At 33.9% G+C, this 13,052-nt stretch overlaps 1 protein-coding gene across 1 annotated transcript; it reads left to right on the top strand.

Moving 5' to 3' along the window:
• Positions 1-6,121: 6,121 nt before the first annotated feature.
• On the top strand, positions 6,122-13,030 carry LOC133312804 (auxin response factor 6-like). Its single transcript, XM_061514073.1, has 14 exons — positions 6,122-6,918; positions 7,380-7,492; positions 7,942-8,040; positions 8,171-8,227; positions 8,317-8,472; positions 8,569-8,653; positions 8,797-8,887; positions 9,229-9,393; positions 9,473-9,595; positions 10,300-10,375; positions 10,540-10,687; positions 10,856-12,027; positions 12,133-12,323; positions 12,584-13,030. Exons 1-14 carry the CDS (start codon positions 6,876-6,878, stop codon positions 12,780-12,782), a joined length of 2,718 nt encoding a protein of 905 aa, XP_061370057.1. The 5' UTR covers positions 6,122-6,875; the 3' UTR covers positions 12,783-13,030.
• Positions 13,031-13,052: the final 22 nt, after the last annotated feature.

Raw genomic sequence — 13,052 nt, 5'->3', positions numbered from 1 at the left:
GCAGTCCACAACAATTCAAAAAAGCCACTTGCAAGCAGAGAAATCTAAGATACGGAGCTACATAACAATTGGGTAACCTAAAAAAAAAAAAAAAAAAAAGACTTGGCGGGTTGACCCATATGGGCTGGCGGGTTTGGCGGGGCGGGTTTGGCGGGCTGGTGGGTTGAAAGACTCAACCCAGCCCGCCCCATTTGGCAGGCGGGGCGGGCTCAGCCCATTTTGCCGGCCCTAATTTACACTACCATTAATAACAATATTAAAATATATTTCTTTAGAAATAATCTTTATACTTGTCAATAGTTATTTACTTATTTTTGGTACATATAATATAGGTAACACATACCATTTTTCTTTTTAAAAATTTTCGTGCCTAAAAAATTAACAATATTATTGAATCTCGTATGCATCTCTTTCCCTGATTTATAAATCAAAATCACTCAAATGTAACATTTCTGATCAGTCTTTTCAAATTTTCACATTATTAACCGCAGTAGCTAAGCTTAAATTGAATCTATTTAGTCATAACTAATTGGTCCCAAAGGATTTGAGTTCAATTTGAGAAAATCAGGAGTTCATAGCTTTTTAGATATGTTGTATATGACAGGTAACGTGTCAAAAATTTATTGAATGTAAACATCATTGAAGTTTCTACTAATGAGATGGCACAAATTGTTCAAAGAGAGGGACATGTACGCTTCAATATCATATCATAAATAATATCTTGCTTCTTGTTATCAAAAAAAAAAAAAAAAAAATATCTTGCTTCTATTTTTTTATCTCTATTTCTTGTAGTTCTTTGGTGTTTTACAAGTTCAAAAATTTAAGAATTATCCAAGCCATTTTCAACAAGCATTAAGAGGGGGGAGGGGACGCGAAAAATAATAGGCAATCAATGTGGTATGGGGACTTCGATTTTGTGCCCTTAAAAACTACTTTTCTAATTTGATAGTCACTAACTTAGTGGGACAGAGATTTGATGATAAAATTTTGAAATTGGAAAGGGTGGGGTATAGGATCCAGCTTCAAATTTATAAATGTTTCCATACCTTAGGGATAATATCAAAATAAGATTATGATATTGCATCAATGTATCCCACCAATATTTTTAATTTAAGCTTAATCACATTATATTTATTTCATATTGCAATGAATTTAGCTCGAAATAATTGATAGCGAAAACATATTCTTAATTCGTTCCTATATATTCGAATATACTTTCGATTTTATAAAAAATTATGACGGTATAAGAGATATTCTTTTAGCTTAATTACCTGCTCATATATTTCAATTCAATAAACTCATCTTCGATCAATATTATTAATTTTTTATCAGCTAAAAAATTATGCACTTTTGAAATAAACATAAATATCGCACCATTTCAAAATAAGAAATCCTAATTAATTTATCTGCGGTAAGCTTAATACGACGTCGTTTTGGGGCAGAAATGATGATATTTTTATAATTTTAATTTTTCTCAGGGTTATTATAATATTTATAATTATAATTATTTAATTTTTCAATCCAAAAACATCGTCGTTTTGAGAGTAAATGCAGATTACTTATCTATAATAACTGCAGAATATTATTCCGTTAATCTTAAGAAGAAAAACCAATATAAGTGTTAGCTATACAATCATTTTTTAAGAAAGAAATTGGTATTAATTATACAGTCAAATGAGGGGACAATACATAACTCGAGCAAATAACAAATTTTTAAGTAGAATACCATTCTAGTATCTATTAATAGATTTTATACTTTTCTAACAGGTCCCTCACACAAGTGTTATCGGATTTGAAGGGTAGACAATGCACAAACTCATCTATTTATGCTAAGAAACTTCACAAGATTTAATTAATTAATAATGAAATGGAAGATGACGAGGATCGAACATGTGACACAATATCTCTGATATCATGTAAATAACTAATTTAACTCAAAAATTTAAGCTGTTAGATAAGATTACATTAATGAATTTTATATTTCTTTAAGAGAGTCAAACATTCAATTGGTTCAATTCTAGTTACTGTTGTATTATGTTAAAATTTATAATTTTCACGAATAATAATAATATGAATTCTTAACTTCAATTAATATAGTTTATTTAACATAATAATAAATGTGTCTTAATATAATTTATTTTTATAAAATTTCTATTAATTTTATTGTTTAGAATTCTATAATTTAGTTAAAAAAATTAAAATTTTCACAGTTTATTCAAACATCATGTTTATGAAGCCTTATTCCAATTATTAGTCGTTATGACATGTCGAAAAAAATATAGTGTAATTAAAATATCAAATTAAGATAAGATAAGTTCTATTAAGTACAATAAAAAAAAAGTAAAATAAAGAAGTGGATTTTTTTTTTAAAAAAAAAAGGAGAAGCGAAGGAATTATTATTTTCATTGATTGACACATTTAATAAAAAGTAATGAGACTTTTCTTTCTTAGCTTAATTTTTTCAAAAAATAAAAAATACACAATAAATATCAATTTAATTTATTTCTTAAAATTAATCTACTTTAAAAGGCTTATATAATAAGTAAAATATAAAATATAAAACTCAAAATTATTTCTTTTTGCTCTGAATATTCCTCGCAGGACAAGGAAACACAATGCATATGCTATTTTCTGCTTTCTATACTAAACATGAAATAGATATGATTATTTTTCTTTCTAACCCAAAAACAATGTGCGAGACAAACCATGATAAGGTATAGGCATTATATATGTGTAAGAGTGACACTGATATTTGTGAATAGCGAAGGTTCAAGTGTGTGTAGGGTAGGACAAGTAAAACGCGTGGGTGGGGTCATGGTGAGGCGTTGCGTGCGTGTTTTGCTACACGTACCACTTAGAGACAGCGACCAATAGAGAAGTACTGTAGCACTACGTTGTACTGTACAGTGTCAAGTCCCATCATCAAATCTTTTCTGTAAAATGGGTCCCATTTTTTCCTCAACTAATGGATGGGATTCTTCCTTTCACTCTTCCACACATTCAACATTCATTTTCTGTCCATTCGATCATCATGTTAAACGCTTACATTTTACAAGCTTTTGCCTTGATTGGTAGCTTGCATTTACACTTGCACATGATTAAACTTTTGAATGCGCGTAATGCGTTAACTGGCAGGGTTGGAGGAATTTACACTTACACTTCACCTGATTCCATATTTTAATGAAGTTAATTATTTATATGTGGACTTGTCCCAGTCATGCTCATGCCCCAATGAATGACTCGGTCAGTGTCAAATGAGCACACAGAAAAAATATTTTAAGTATTCCTGTTATACTGAGTATTCCGTATATTATTCACTAAATAAGTAACACTTTTATATTTTTAATTTATTTTTTATCCCATTTTTTTCTGTATTTGGCTAGAGAGCATGCACTCCTGTTGTTTCGAAAATTAGCTCCGCACACGGACACATATAAGACGTATTTACATCATGTATATGTCTTGTATTAATAATTTTAAATTATCTAATTCCATAAAAATTTCTTCTTTAATACGATAATTAACAATTGATAAAACATTATTTTTTAAAAAATATTTTAAATAATATATTGATAAAAATAGTTTTTTTTTTTTTTTTTTTTTAAAACGCACCTAGCATACAATTCAAGTCTTAATTTTGATTACATAATGATTTAAGCTTTAAGTCATTTTATTTTTACATAATTCTTTTTATTAATTTTTATTAAGACTCTAACATGAAACGAGTTTAAATATTTCGATAAAGTCATAAATATAATTAAGAATGTGGACTAACGTTACTCTTTTTAGGTATGACTTCATCTTTCAAATCCCTCCGAAGTTCAAACTGTTGCTGTCAATCAGCTTCTTCACCGCTATGGTCAATTCACCCAATAATGAGCAATTACGGCTAAGTTAAAACCATGAGAAAATACATTTGTATTATAGTTGAAACTTATATTTGGCAAAAGATGAAACCTATAAAATTAGGTTTTATGCATATTCACATTATTCGTTTTTTAAATGTTATGAATGCTCAATTTTTCACCAAGTCACTTGTCTGATTCTCAAGAGTTTAACTAGTCATGTAGTTTTAGCCTTTAGGAAGGCAATGACACTTCAAACAAAATTTTGTCCCATAAATAATTTTTTCTCTGATCCATCTTAATTGTTATTTTGATACAAGGCGAAAGATTAGGAAGCATAAAACAATGTTCTGATTATGATCTTTTACTAAATTGTCCTTATTCAATTTTCAGTAGTTAATTGTTCTACTTTATCCTGTTACACTATTATTTACATTTTCTATTTAGAGTATAAAGGTAGAGTTTGAAAACAACAACTAACGATTCATTGATGGTTTTTATAATTCTCATTTAACATGAGAATTGAAATCTTCCTACACACTCTTTGATTTTCGTGCTGATGTGAGTCCTATAAATAATTTTTTCTAACATACGAGTCTCATATATTTTTTATCTCTACAACATAAAATTTTAATTCTTATGTAAGTTGAGAATTATAAAATCCTTCATTGATATATGAGAATACATTTTTTTTCACCAAATCGATACTTTAAAGTTAAAATGGATCCGAAGATATATGTATAGTCGTCTAAGTGATTCAACCTCAAAATATAAAATGCGAACTCTCTTCTAAAATTGACTTTAATAATTATCATGTTATAAAAGATAATTTAATCTACTATTGTATATAAAAAAAATATGTGAGATTTACGTATGATCATTTGAAAAAGAAGAAAGAGAAAAAGAAATGGATCAAAGACATTTTAATTTTATATGTGTACAAAAGATAAAATTATCATCTACAATATAAAAACATTAAATCTTTTAAAATTAGGTTTAGTATTTATCCTTTTAGAGGACATGTAATTATATCATTTTAAGTAAAAAAAAGTCACAAACAATAAAAATTATAAGAGAGAAAATGAGTGATTTTTTTAAATTTAAATTTTAAATAAAAAATACTAAGTTATATATTTTCTCTCTTAAAATGATATAATTATATATTCTTTGAAATAATAAATATTTTTTCCTTTAAAATTTTGTAATATAAGTATGAATGAGCGTGTAATTAAAGTTATCAAACAACTTTGTACAAAAAAATAAATAAATTATCAAACAACCTCAAATTTTTTTCTTGTTCTGTCATGTGTCTCCCAAAAGGGATTAAGGTTTTGATCTGATTATCGTAACAGTTTTTAATCTGTTCGACATAAACTGTAACACTTGTCATCGTTTAGTGAGCTGGTTGGTAGGACTACTGAGCATTAAATCTTCAAAACTTGATAGACTGTCAAAACTATTTTGATAAAATAAATTCCAACAGTACTCAAAAATTCCAAAATCTATAAATATATGGGGACCAAAGAAGAAATTTGGCTACCAAAGTCATTCTCTACTGGGATTCACATTTAAAAGAGTGAACTGACTAACTACATTTGACACTGTATCTTCCCCATCCTGTGGATTAAAGAACCCAACTCCAAGTGGGGTCATTGCATTGTCAAAATCAATGCACTCACAGTTAGATTTTTCAATTGGTGCCACTTTTTCTTAAACGGGCACATGCAATTCTAACAAGGCAGAAACGGACAATATTTTTTTTTTTTTTAAAATAAGTTTATTTTTAACGTGATCAAATATTAATTTAATTTAAAATATATTATCATTTTAATTTATTTAAAATGCATGTTCCCACGTTAAATACTTAAATTCAACTCAAAATAAATAAATAATATTAGTTATAGGAAGAAAAAAAAACCTTCATTATGAAGGTAGCTGAGCAAAAACAGTAAATCTTATAAGGTGGATGTAAATTTCCCTCCTAGGTTGTCTGAAAGTGAAATGGTGGGCACGAAAAGTAATAGTAATAAAAATAATGCAAAATTGTGAAGCCTTCTCTCTCTCTCTCCAGAAAAAATGCGACAATCGTACACTCTCTCTTTCTCCCTCTTGAAAGGACACCTCAAAAATAATGGCGGTTGTGTTCTGATTGATTGGAGCTGATAGAGAGAGAGAGAGAGAGAGAGAGAGAGAGGGGGGCAAAGCAATAGTAGTATGTTCACTAAGTTAGTAGTAGTAGTAGTACCACAATGACCACAACCATAACATAATCACACAAAGCATAAGCACAAGCACTGCTTCCCATTTTTCTATTACTGGAAATGAGCCTAACACAAGCCTGACCTGACTCTGGATTTTGTACTCCTTACTCAACACTGTTTTTTTCTTTTGGCATCCCTTCCATCAAAAAATATACAACTACAACTACCCGTGTCTTCAACTCTTAATCCTTTTCTCGTGTGTTGCTTTCATTTGTTCTCTTTTTCTGGGTTTGTGAGATCCCCTCTCTCTTCTGGGGTTCATTGTTCTTTTGCTGAGATCTGTTTGGTTTCCAAGTTTGTTCCTTTATTTAGCTTCCGGGTCTTGTTCGTCCTTCAGATTGTTGCTTAATTTGGTTGTGAGAAGCCACATATAGTCGAGCTCATTTGGATTGTGTGTAATGAAGTCTTCAGTTGGAGATTGGAACCTGGGGTGTTGGGGGTTGAGGAAGATTAGAAGCGAATGAGGCGTAAAGCAATTGTCTTTTGTTGTGATACTGGTTTTGGTTGAAGATTTAAGGTTGGGAGTCTTGTGGGTATATTTAGATTTAAATGGGTTTTGGTTGTTGAAGAGAAGTAGAGTATCGTGGACGAAGACAACAAGGGATGATATTCTGTAGTGCAAAGGAAGAGACTAAAAGGCTTGTTTTGTGGTGGGGGTGTCATTTTCCTAGAATTTTGTTGCTTAATTGCTCTACTTAAAAGAGTGTTTTGATTGTGGGCTCAATTTCGAGGTTACAAATTGCTCAAGTTTTTTTTTTTTTTTAATCAAATGAGACTTTCTTCGGCTGGTTTTAGTCCTCCACCCCAGGAAGGTATGTTAATTCTTGCTTGCAGATTCTTCTTACTTTTTTCATCTCTTACTTGTATTCTCAATTTTTCTGGAACTGGCTATTGCAACCTCTATCCTCAGGAATTAGAATGCTTATTATCTCTTATTGCCTTTTGTGTTAATATATCTCGCCACTGATTTTTTTTTTTTTTTTTTTTAATTTTCTGTGTCTAACATGGGCACCTTACATATTTTATAATTTTTTGATGTTGGGGATGTGGAAATTTAACCTTTTTTGGGTTATGGATTCACTTGTTTATGCAATAGCTCAGAGATCAGATTAATAATTTGGCTTCATTTGCCAAACAGCCACCACTTCTGGGGTTTGCTTTATGGTTTTAAGATCTTGGATTTGGCAAGAGTATGCCAAAATCAATTTGTCCTTTGAGACAAGTTATGAACTTTTTATATTCCATATTATTAACACTGGGATGGAATTTGCAGGGGAAAAGCGAGTTCTAGATCCAGAACTTTGGCATGCATGTGCTGGTCCCCTTGTGTCTTTGCCTGCGGTTGGAAGCCGCGTGGTTTACTTTCCACAAGGTCACAGTGAACAGGTGAGTAAAATATGATGTTAGATTATTGTATTCTTCTCATAAAAAATCCCTTGTCGACACTATGTGCTAACATTCTTTTACTAATGGTAAGAATAAAGTAATAATACGAATCTTCAGTTTCTCGGCATGATGATGTTATCTTGTCTCTTGTCTCTGTCTTCCTGTTGCCACCAATTTGGAGGATGGGTTCACTGTTACACTCGTGTTTAGCAAAACCGGTTTTATCTTCACTCTTGCAAGCCATGTGTACACTTATGCTTAACTGGCTTCCACTCTCACTTCTTTAGTTTTGATTTGTTGCAGGCTAATGAATTAACTCACAAAAATGAAGTAACTTCATTTACCTCCCAGAAACCAGCACATGAACTTTTATGTTTGAAAGCATCTCTCTGTTCTTTTCTGCACAAGCTCTATGCATGTATATTCCCTAACTCAGCACTTTTCCTCAGGTGGCTGTGTCAACCAACAAGGAAGTGGATGCTCATATTCCAAACTATCCGAGCTTACCTCCTCAACTCATTTGTCAACTTCATAACATGACTATGCATGTATGGTTTGTTTTTTATTTTTTTTGTAGTAATAAAGCGGGTTTATTTTGGTTTCCTCGTTTTAATTTTCCCGTTCTTTGGTTCATGCACCCTCTTTGTCTTTCATTATCTGTTGTTTATTTCAATTCAGGCTGATACTGAGACTGATGAAGTGTACGCACAAATGACCTTGCAACCTCTGAATCCTGTATGAAATACTGTCTAAACTGATAACTGGTTTCGTAGATTTTATAACTATATTCATTCTTCAGCTTTTGACTATGACTGTGTTTGCAGCAAGAGCAAAAGGAGGCATACCTTCCAGCAGAGTTGGGCACTCCAAATAAACAGCCAACAAACTATTTCTGCAAAACTTTAACTGCCAGTGACACTAGCACTCATGGGGGATTCTCTGTGCCTCGACGGGCAGCTGAAAAAGTGTTTCCTTCATTGGTAAACCTTTGTCAATGAGTCATGCTACAAAAATTTCAACTTATTCATATAATCTGTTAATTTCTTAAGTCTTAACTTTGTATCTGTGATCTACAGGATTTCTCCCAACAGCCTCCTGCTCAAGAGTTAGTTGCAAGGGATTTGCATGGTAATGAATGGAAATTCAGACATATCTTCCGGGGTGAGTTATAAACTGCGTTTCTTGACTTTTAATTGCAAATGTGGGAAATTTCCTGCCAGCTTGAGAGTTTCTTTCTGGGGGCTGAAAATAAGTGCAGATTTTGCTTACAATGTTTGAACTTGGTTTTTTTTTATCCCCTGAAGGCCAACCCAAAAGGCATCTACTTACCACGGGATGGAGTGTCTTTGTGAGTGCTAAAAGACTTGTTGCTGGTGATTCTGTGTTGTTTATCTGGCAAGTATTTTATTATTTCCTTCTTATCAAAGTGATTTGCTGCTAAATTCTGGACAGCGTTAATATTATTCTGCTCCTCCACCTCAGATTTTCTCATACTTCGTTTCTGAATTTTTCCCTTTGGCATTTTTGAGGTTTGTCTCCCTGAACCAGGCCATGTGACTTGTATATCATTTGGCAATTCAAAAGAATATACTTAAACGTTTTTATTAACATGTGGTTCAGGCTTTGACAAGTGTAGTTGCTTCTTATTTCTTGTATCTGCTTGCTTGATTTTGATATTATGTTGAGCGTTGTGATATCTTTTCTATGGTGTAACGCAAGTGCATTTTGTTTAATAGGAATGAAAAGAACCAATTGCTTCTTGGCATCCGCCGTGCTAATCGACCACAAACTGTGATGCCTTCGTCGGTGTTGTCAAGTGACAGTATGCACTTGGGGCTTCTTGCTGCCGCAGCTCATGCAGCTGCAACAAATAGTCGTTTCACTATTTTCTATAACCCACGGTATAAGTAGTACACATTTTAAAAACTTTCAAGTCGTGATATACTTCTTTGACTGACATATTTTTCTTTATAAATTCAGTGCTTGCCCATCAGAATTTGTCATACCCTTAGCAAAGTATGTTAAAGCTGTGTATCATACTCGAGTCTCAGTTGATATGCGTTTCAGGATGCTGTTTGAAACAGAGGAATCAAGTGTGCGGCGGTAGGCTTTAAAACTTTTATTGTGGAAGACAATATTGTATAAATGCTTTCCTTTTTGATGTTTGATATTTTATTAAGGATAATATAATGTATGACAATAGAAAACAAACATGGTTGTCTTTTCCATTCTGCCACAAGTCTTAGCGTAAATTTGTAGAAGTTTTTGGCTTGTTTGGAAAGGTGATTATGGTTTTCTCTTGTGAAGTGCTTTAAATCCGAGGCAAGATGCAGTTGGGGACTATAATTTTTTAAGAATCATTATCACATAAAGAACACTGATCAAATCATTATGCACTTAAATCACAAATATTTGATTAGTGAGTTTCACTTGTGCTTGTTTTGTGCTTCATTTTATTAAACAAATGAGACGGTTTTGTTTCTAAGCTGTTGATAAATGTGTCTAAGATGTGACTGTCTAAAAATAAGACAGTAATTGTATCTTGTTTCTCATGGTGGGCCAAACATGGGTACATGCCACCCTAAAGTATGATTGTTGCAATGAATGAAACTGGCATGGATTTGAATGTATGCTTCTTGTTTTGAACTTCTAATTCTTAATAATGCCCTCACATATCAGATATAAAGTTTAGTCCACAAAACTTCTCATTGTCAGGAATCAGGATAAATATGGCCAGTCACGTAGTAGAGTTGGTGATACATGTTTGTAATGTAATTATGTAATACTACTATATCTTTCTTGTGCAGATACATGGGTACGATAATTGGAATTAGTGACCTGGATCCTGTCCGGTGGCCAAATTCACATTGGCGCTCAGTCAAGGTTTGTAAGGAATCACTTCTGATATTTCATTCAAGTTATATAATTAAATCAACCTGCTCGTTGCATCTTGGATGTACAATTTCCAATGTGTTCCTTCGACTACAGTTTCTACCTATTTAGGAAGGATTTTAAAATTTAAAATATGGCTTTGACTTGGATTGCAGGTTGGCTGGGATGAATCCACGGCAGGAGAGAGACAGCCTAGAGTGTCTCTATGGGAAATTGAGCCGTTAACAACATTTCCTATGTATCCATCACCATTCCCCCTCAGGCTCAAACGACCGTGGCCTCCAGGACTGCCTTCATTTCATGGTCAGCTTCTTACCACCTTTAAGGCTTAAAATATCCGCAATTTCTTTGACTACCTAATGTAGTTTCAAATTGCAAGCTAATTACATTTCAAAGACTGATTTATTTCTGCATCAATGGAAACTCATTCTCATTGCCCTCCACAATTTTCCTTGCTTGAAATGCTAGCAGGCATGAAGGATGACGATTTTGGCATAAATTCACCCCTGTTATGGCTCCGAGACACTGATAGAGGGCTTCAGTCTCTTAATTTTCAGGGGATTGGGGTTAGTCCTTGGATGCAGCCAAGGTTTGATTCTTCCGTGCTGAATATGCAAACAGATATGTATCAAGCTATGGCTGCTGCTGCACTTCAGGACATGAGGAGTGTAGATCCTTCGAAACAGCATCCTGCTTCCTTGCTTCAATTTCAGCAACCACAGAACTTCCCAAACAGGAGTGCTGCTTTAATGCAGGCCCAGATGTTGCAGCAGTCACAACCTCAGCAGGTTTTTCAAAATAATCAAGAGAGTCAGCATCCATTGCAATCTCAGCCACAAACTCAGACTCATCTTCAGCCGCATCTACAGCATCAGCACTCAATCAATAGTCAGCATAATTATCACAACCAGCAGCAGCAACAACAACAAACTCAACTGCAACAGCAAGTGGTAGATAATCAACAGCAGATTACGAGTGTAGTCTCTACAATGTCTCAATTTGTTTCAGCACCTCAACCTCAATCACCACCTATGCAAGCTATCGCTTCACTGTGCCATCAGCAAAGTTTTTCTGATTCAAATGGGAACCCTGTGACTACTAATGTTTCTCCCCTGCACAGTATCTTGGGTTCATTTCCCCAGGATGAAACATCCCACCTTCTGAACCTTCCTAGAACAAATTCTTGGGTTCCTGTTCAAAATTCAAGTGCATGGTCCTCCAAGCGTGTTGCACTTGATCCTCTCCTTTCTTCTGGAGCATCTCAATGTGTTCTGTCTCAGGTGGAGCAGTTAGGGCAGCCACAAAATACCATGTCTCAAAATGCTGTTACATTGCCACCATTTCCTGGTAGAGAGTGCTCAATAGACCAAGAAGGGAGCAATGATCCACAAAACCATCTTTTATTTGGTGTTAATATAGAGCCCTCATCTCTTCTAGTGCATAATGGGATGTCAAGCCTCAAGGGGGTTAGCAGCAACAGTTGCCCTTCAACCATGCCCTATCAATCTTCTAATTACCTGAATACCACATGCACTGATTCTTCATTGAATCATGGAATAACACACAGCATTAGCGATTCCGGCATCCTGCAGGCACCAGAAAATGCAGGGCATGGAAACCCACTGAACAAGACCTTTGTGAAGGTATGTTTTCCCAGTGGGAGTAGTATTTTTTCAAATCAAAACTTTAATTAATCATTATTCATGTCTTGCATTTTTGTTATTATTTGATAAATTTTTTTATTACAGGTTTATAAATCAGGGTCCTTTGGAAGATCATTGGATATTACTAAATTCAGCAGCTACCACGAGCTGCGCAGTGAGCTCGCCCGAATGTTTGGCCTTGAAGGCGAGTTGGAGGACCCTGTGAGATCAGGCTGGCAGCTTGTATTTGTTGACCGAGAGAATGATGTTCTTCTCCTCGGTGATGGCCCCTGGCCGTGAGTATTCCACACTGACCATGCCTTGCTCTTTGCTGTTCTTCCTTTCCTTTTCTATGCAAAATAGAAAACTAGATAAACTGAGGGACCTGTTTTCAATGATATGATAGTTTTATATAACTAAACCTCCTTCAGAAATAATGGAGTAGCATTAAACTTAAATTGCTTTTTGGCTTTCCATATGATAGTGTCATGATTTATATGTTGTGGATTTAAGTACCTTATTTCTTATGACATATGCATGATCTTTTTTATGACAGGGAATTCGTAAATAGTGTATGGTGCATCAAGATACTTTCGCCTCAGGAAGTGCAGCAAATGGGAAACTCCGGCCTGGAGCTTTTGAACTCGGTTCCGATTCAAAGGCTCTCTAATGGCCTCTGTGATGACTACGTCAGCCGTCAGGACCCAAGAAGTTTAAGCTCTGGGATAACAACTGTGGGGTCTTTAGACTACTGAAGGTTGAGACTGTTAATAGTCTGCATTTCTTCTATCTCTTGTAGTATTATCTTTGCTTCTCAAACCCTTTGCTAATGGTGGGAAGTGCTTCCCTACTAAGTGTAGTTTATAGCCTACTCTTTAGCCTTTTGTTTTGTTTTCCTGTTTTTCCTGCTAGGATCATTCATAAACTAATACTGTAACTATATGGCATCTAGTCTTTGTGCTAGCTATACAATATATACAATACTTAATCCATTAGGAAATCAATGCGTGAAGATAGTTCTATTT

Source organism: Gastrolobium bilobum, unplaced genomic scaffold, assembly GCF_033153095.1.
Source record: "Gastrolobium bilobum isolate Gb01-03AN ecotype WA unplaced genomic scaffold, APGP_CSIRO_Gbil_v1 utg8540, whole genome shotgun sequence".
Lineage (NCBI taxonomy): Eukaryota > Viridiplantae > Streptophyta > Magnoliopsida > Fabales > Fabaceae > Gastrolobium > Gastrolobium bilobum.
The sequence above is the reverse complement of the archived record's forward strand: the minus strand, read 5'-3'. Positions and strand labels throughout refer to the sequence as shown.

What these genes read in the sequence shown, in the direction of transcription:
- LOC133312804 (XM_061514073.1), top strand. Translation starts at nt 6,876, where the DNA reads ATGAGACTTTCTTCGGCTGGTTTTAGTCCTCCACCCCAGGAAG. An exon ending in AGGACTGCCTTCATTTCATG is followed by an intron (nt 10,688 to 10,855) that starts GTCAGCTTCTTA and finishes AAATGCTAGCAG; the next exon opens with GCATGAAGGATGACGATTTT. An exon ending in CTCGGTGATGGCCCCTGGCC is followed by an intron (nt 12,324 to 12,583) that starts GTGAGTATTCCA and finishes TTTTTATGACAG; the next exon opens with GGAATTCGTAAATAGTGTAT.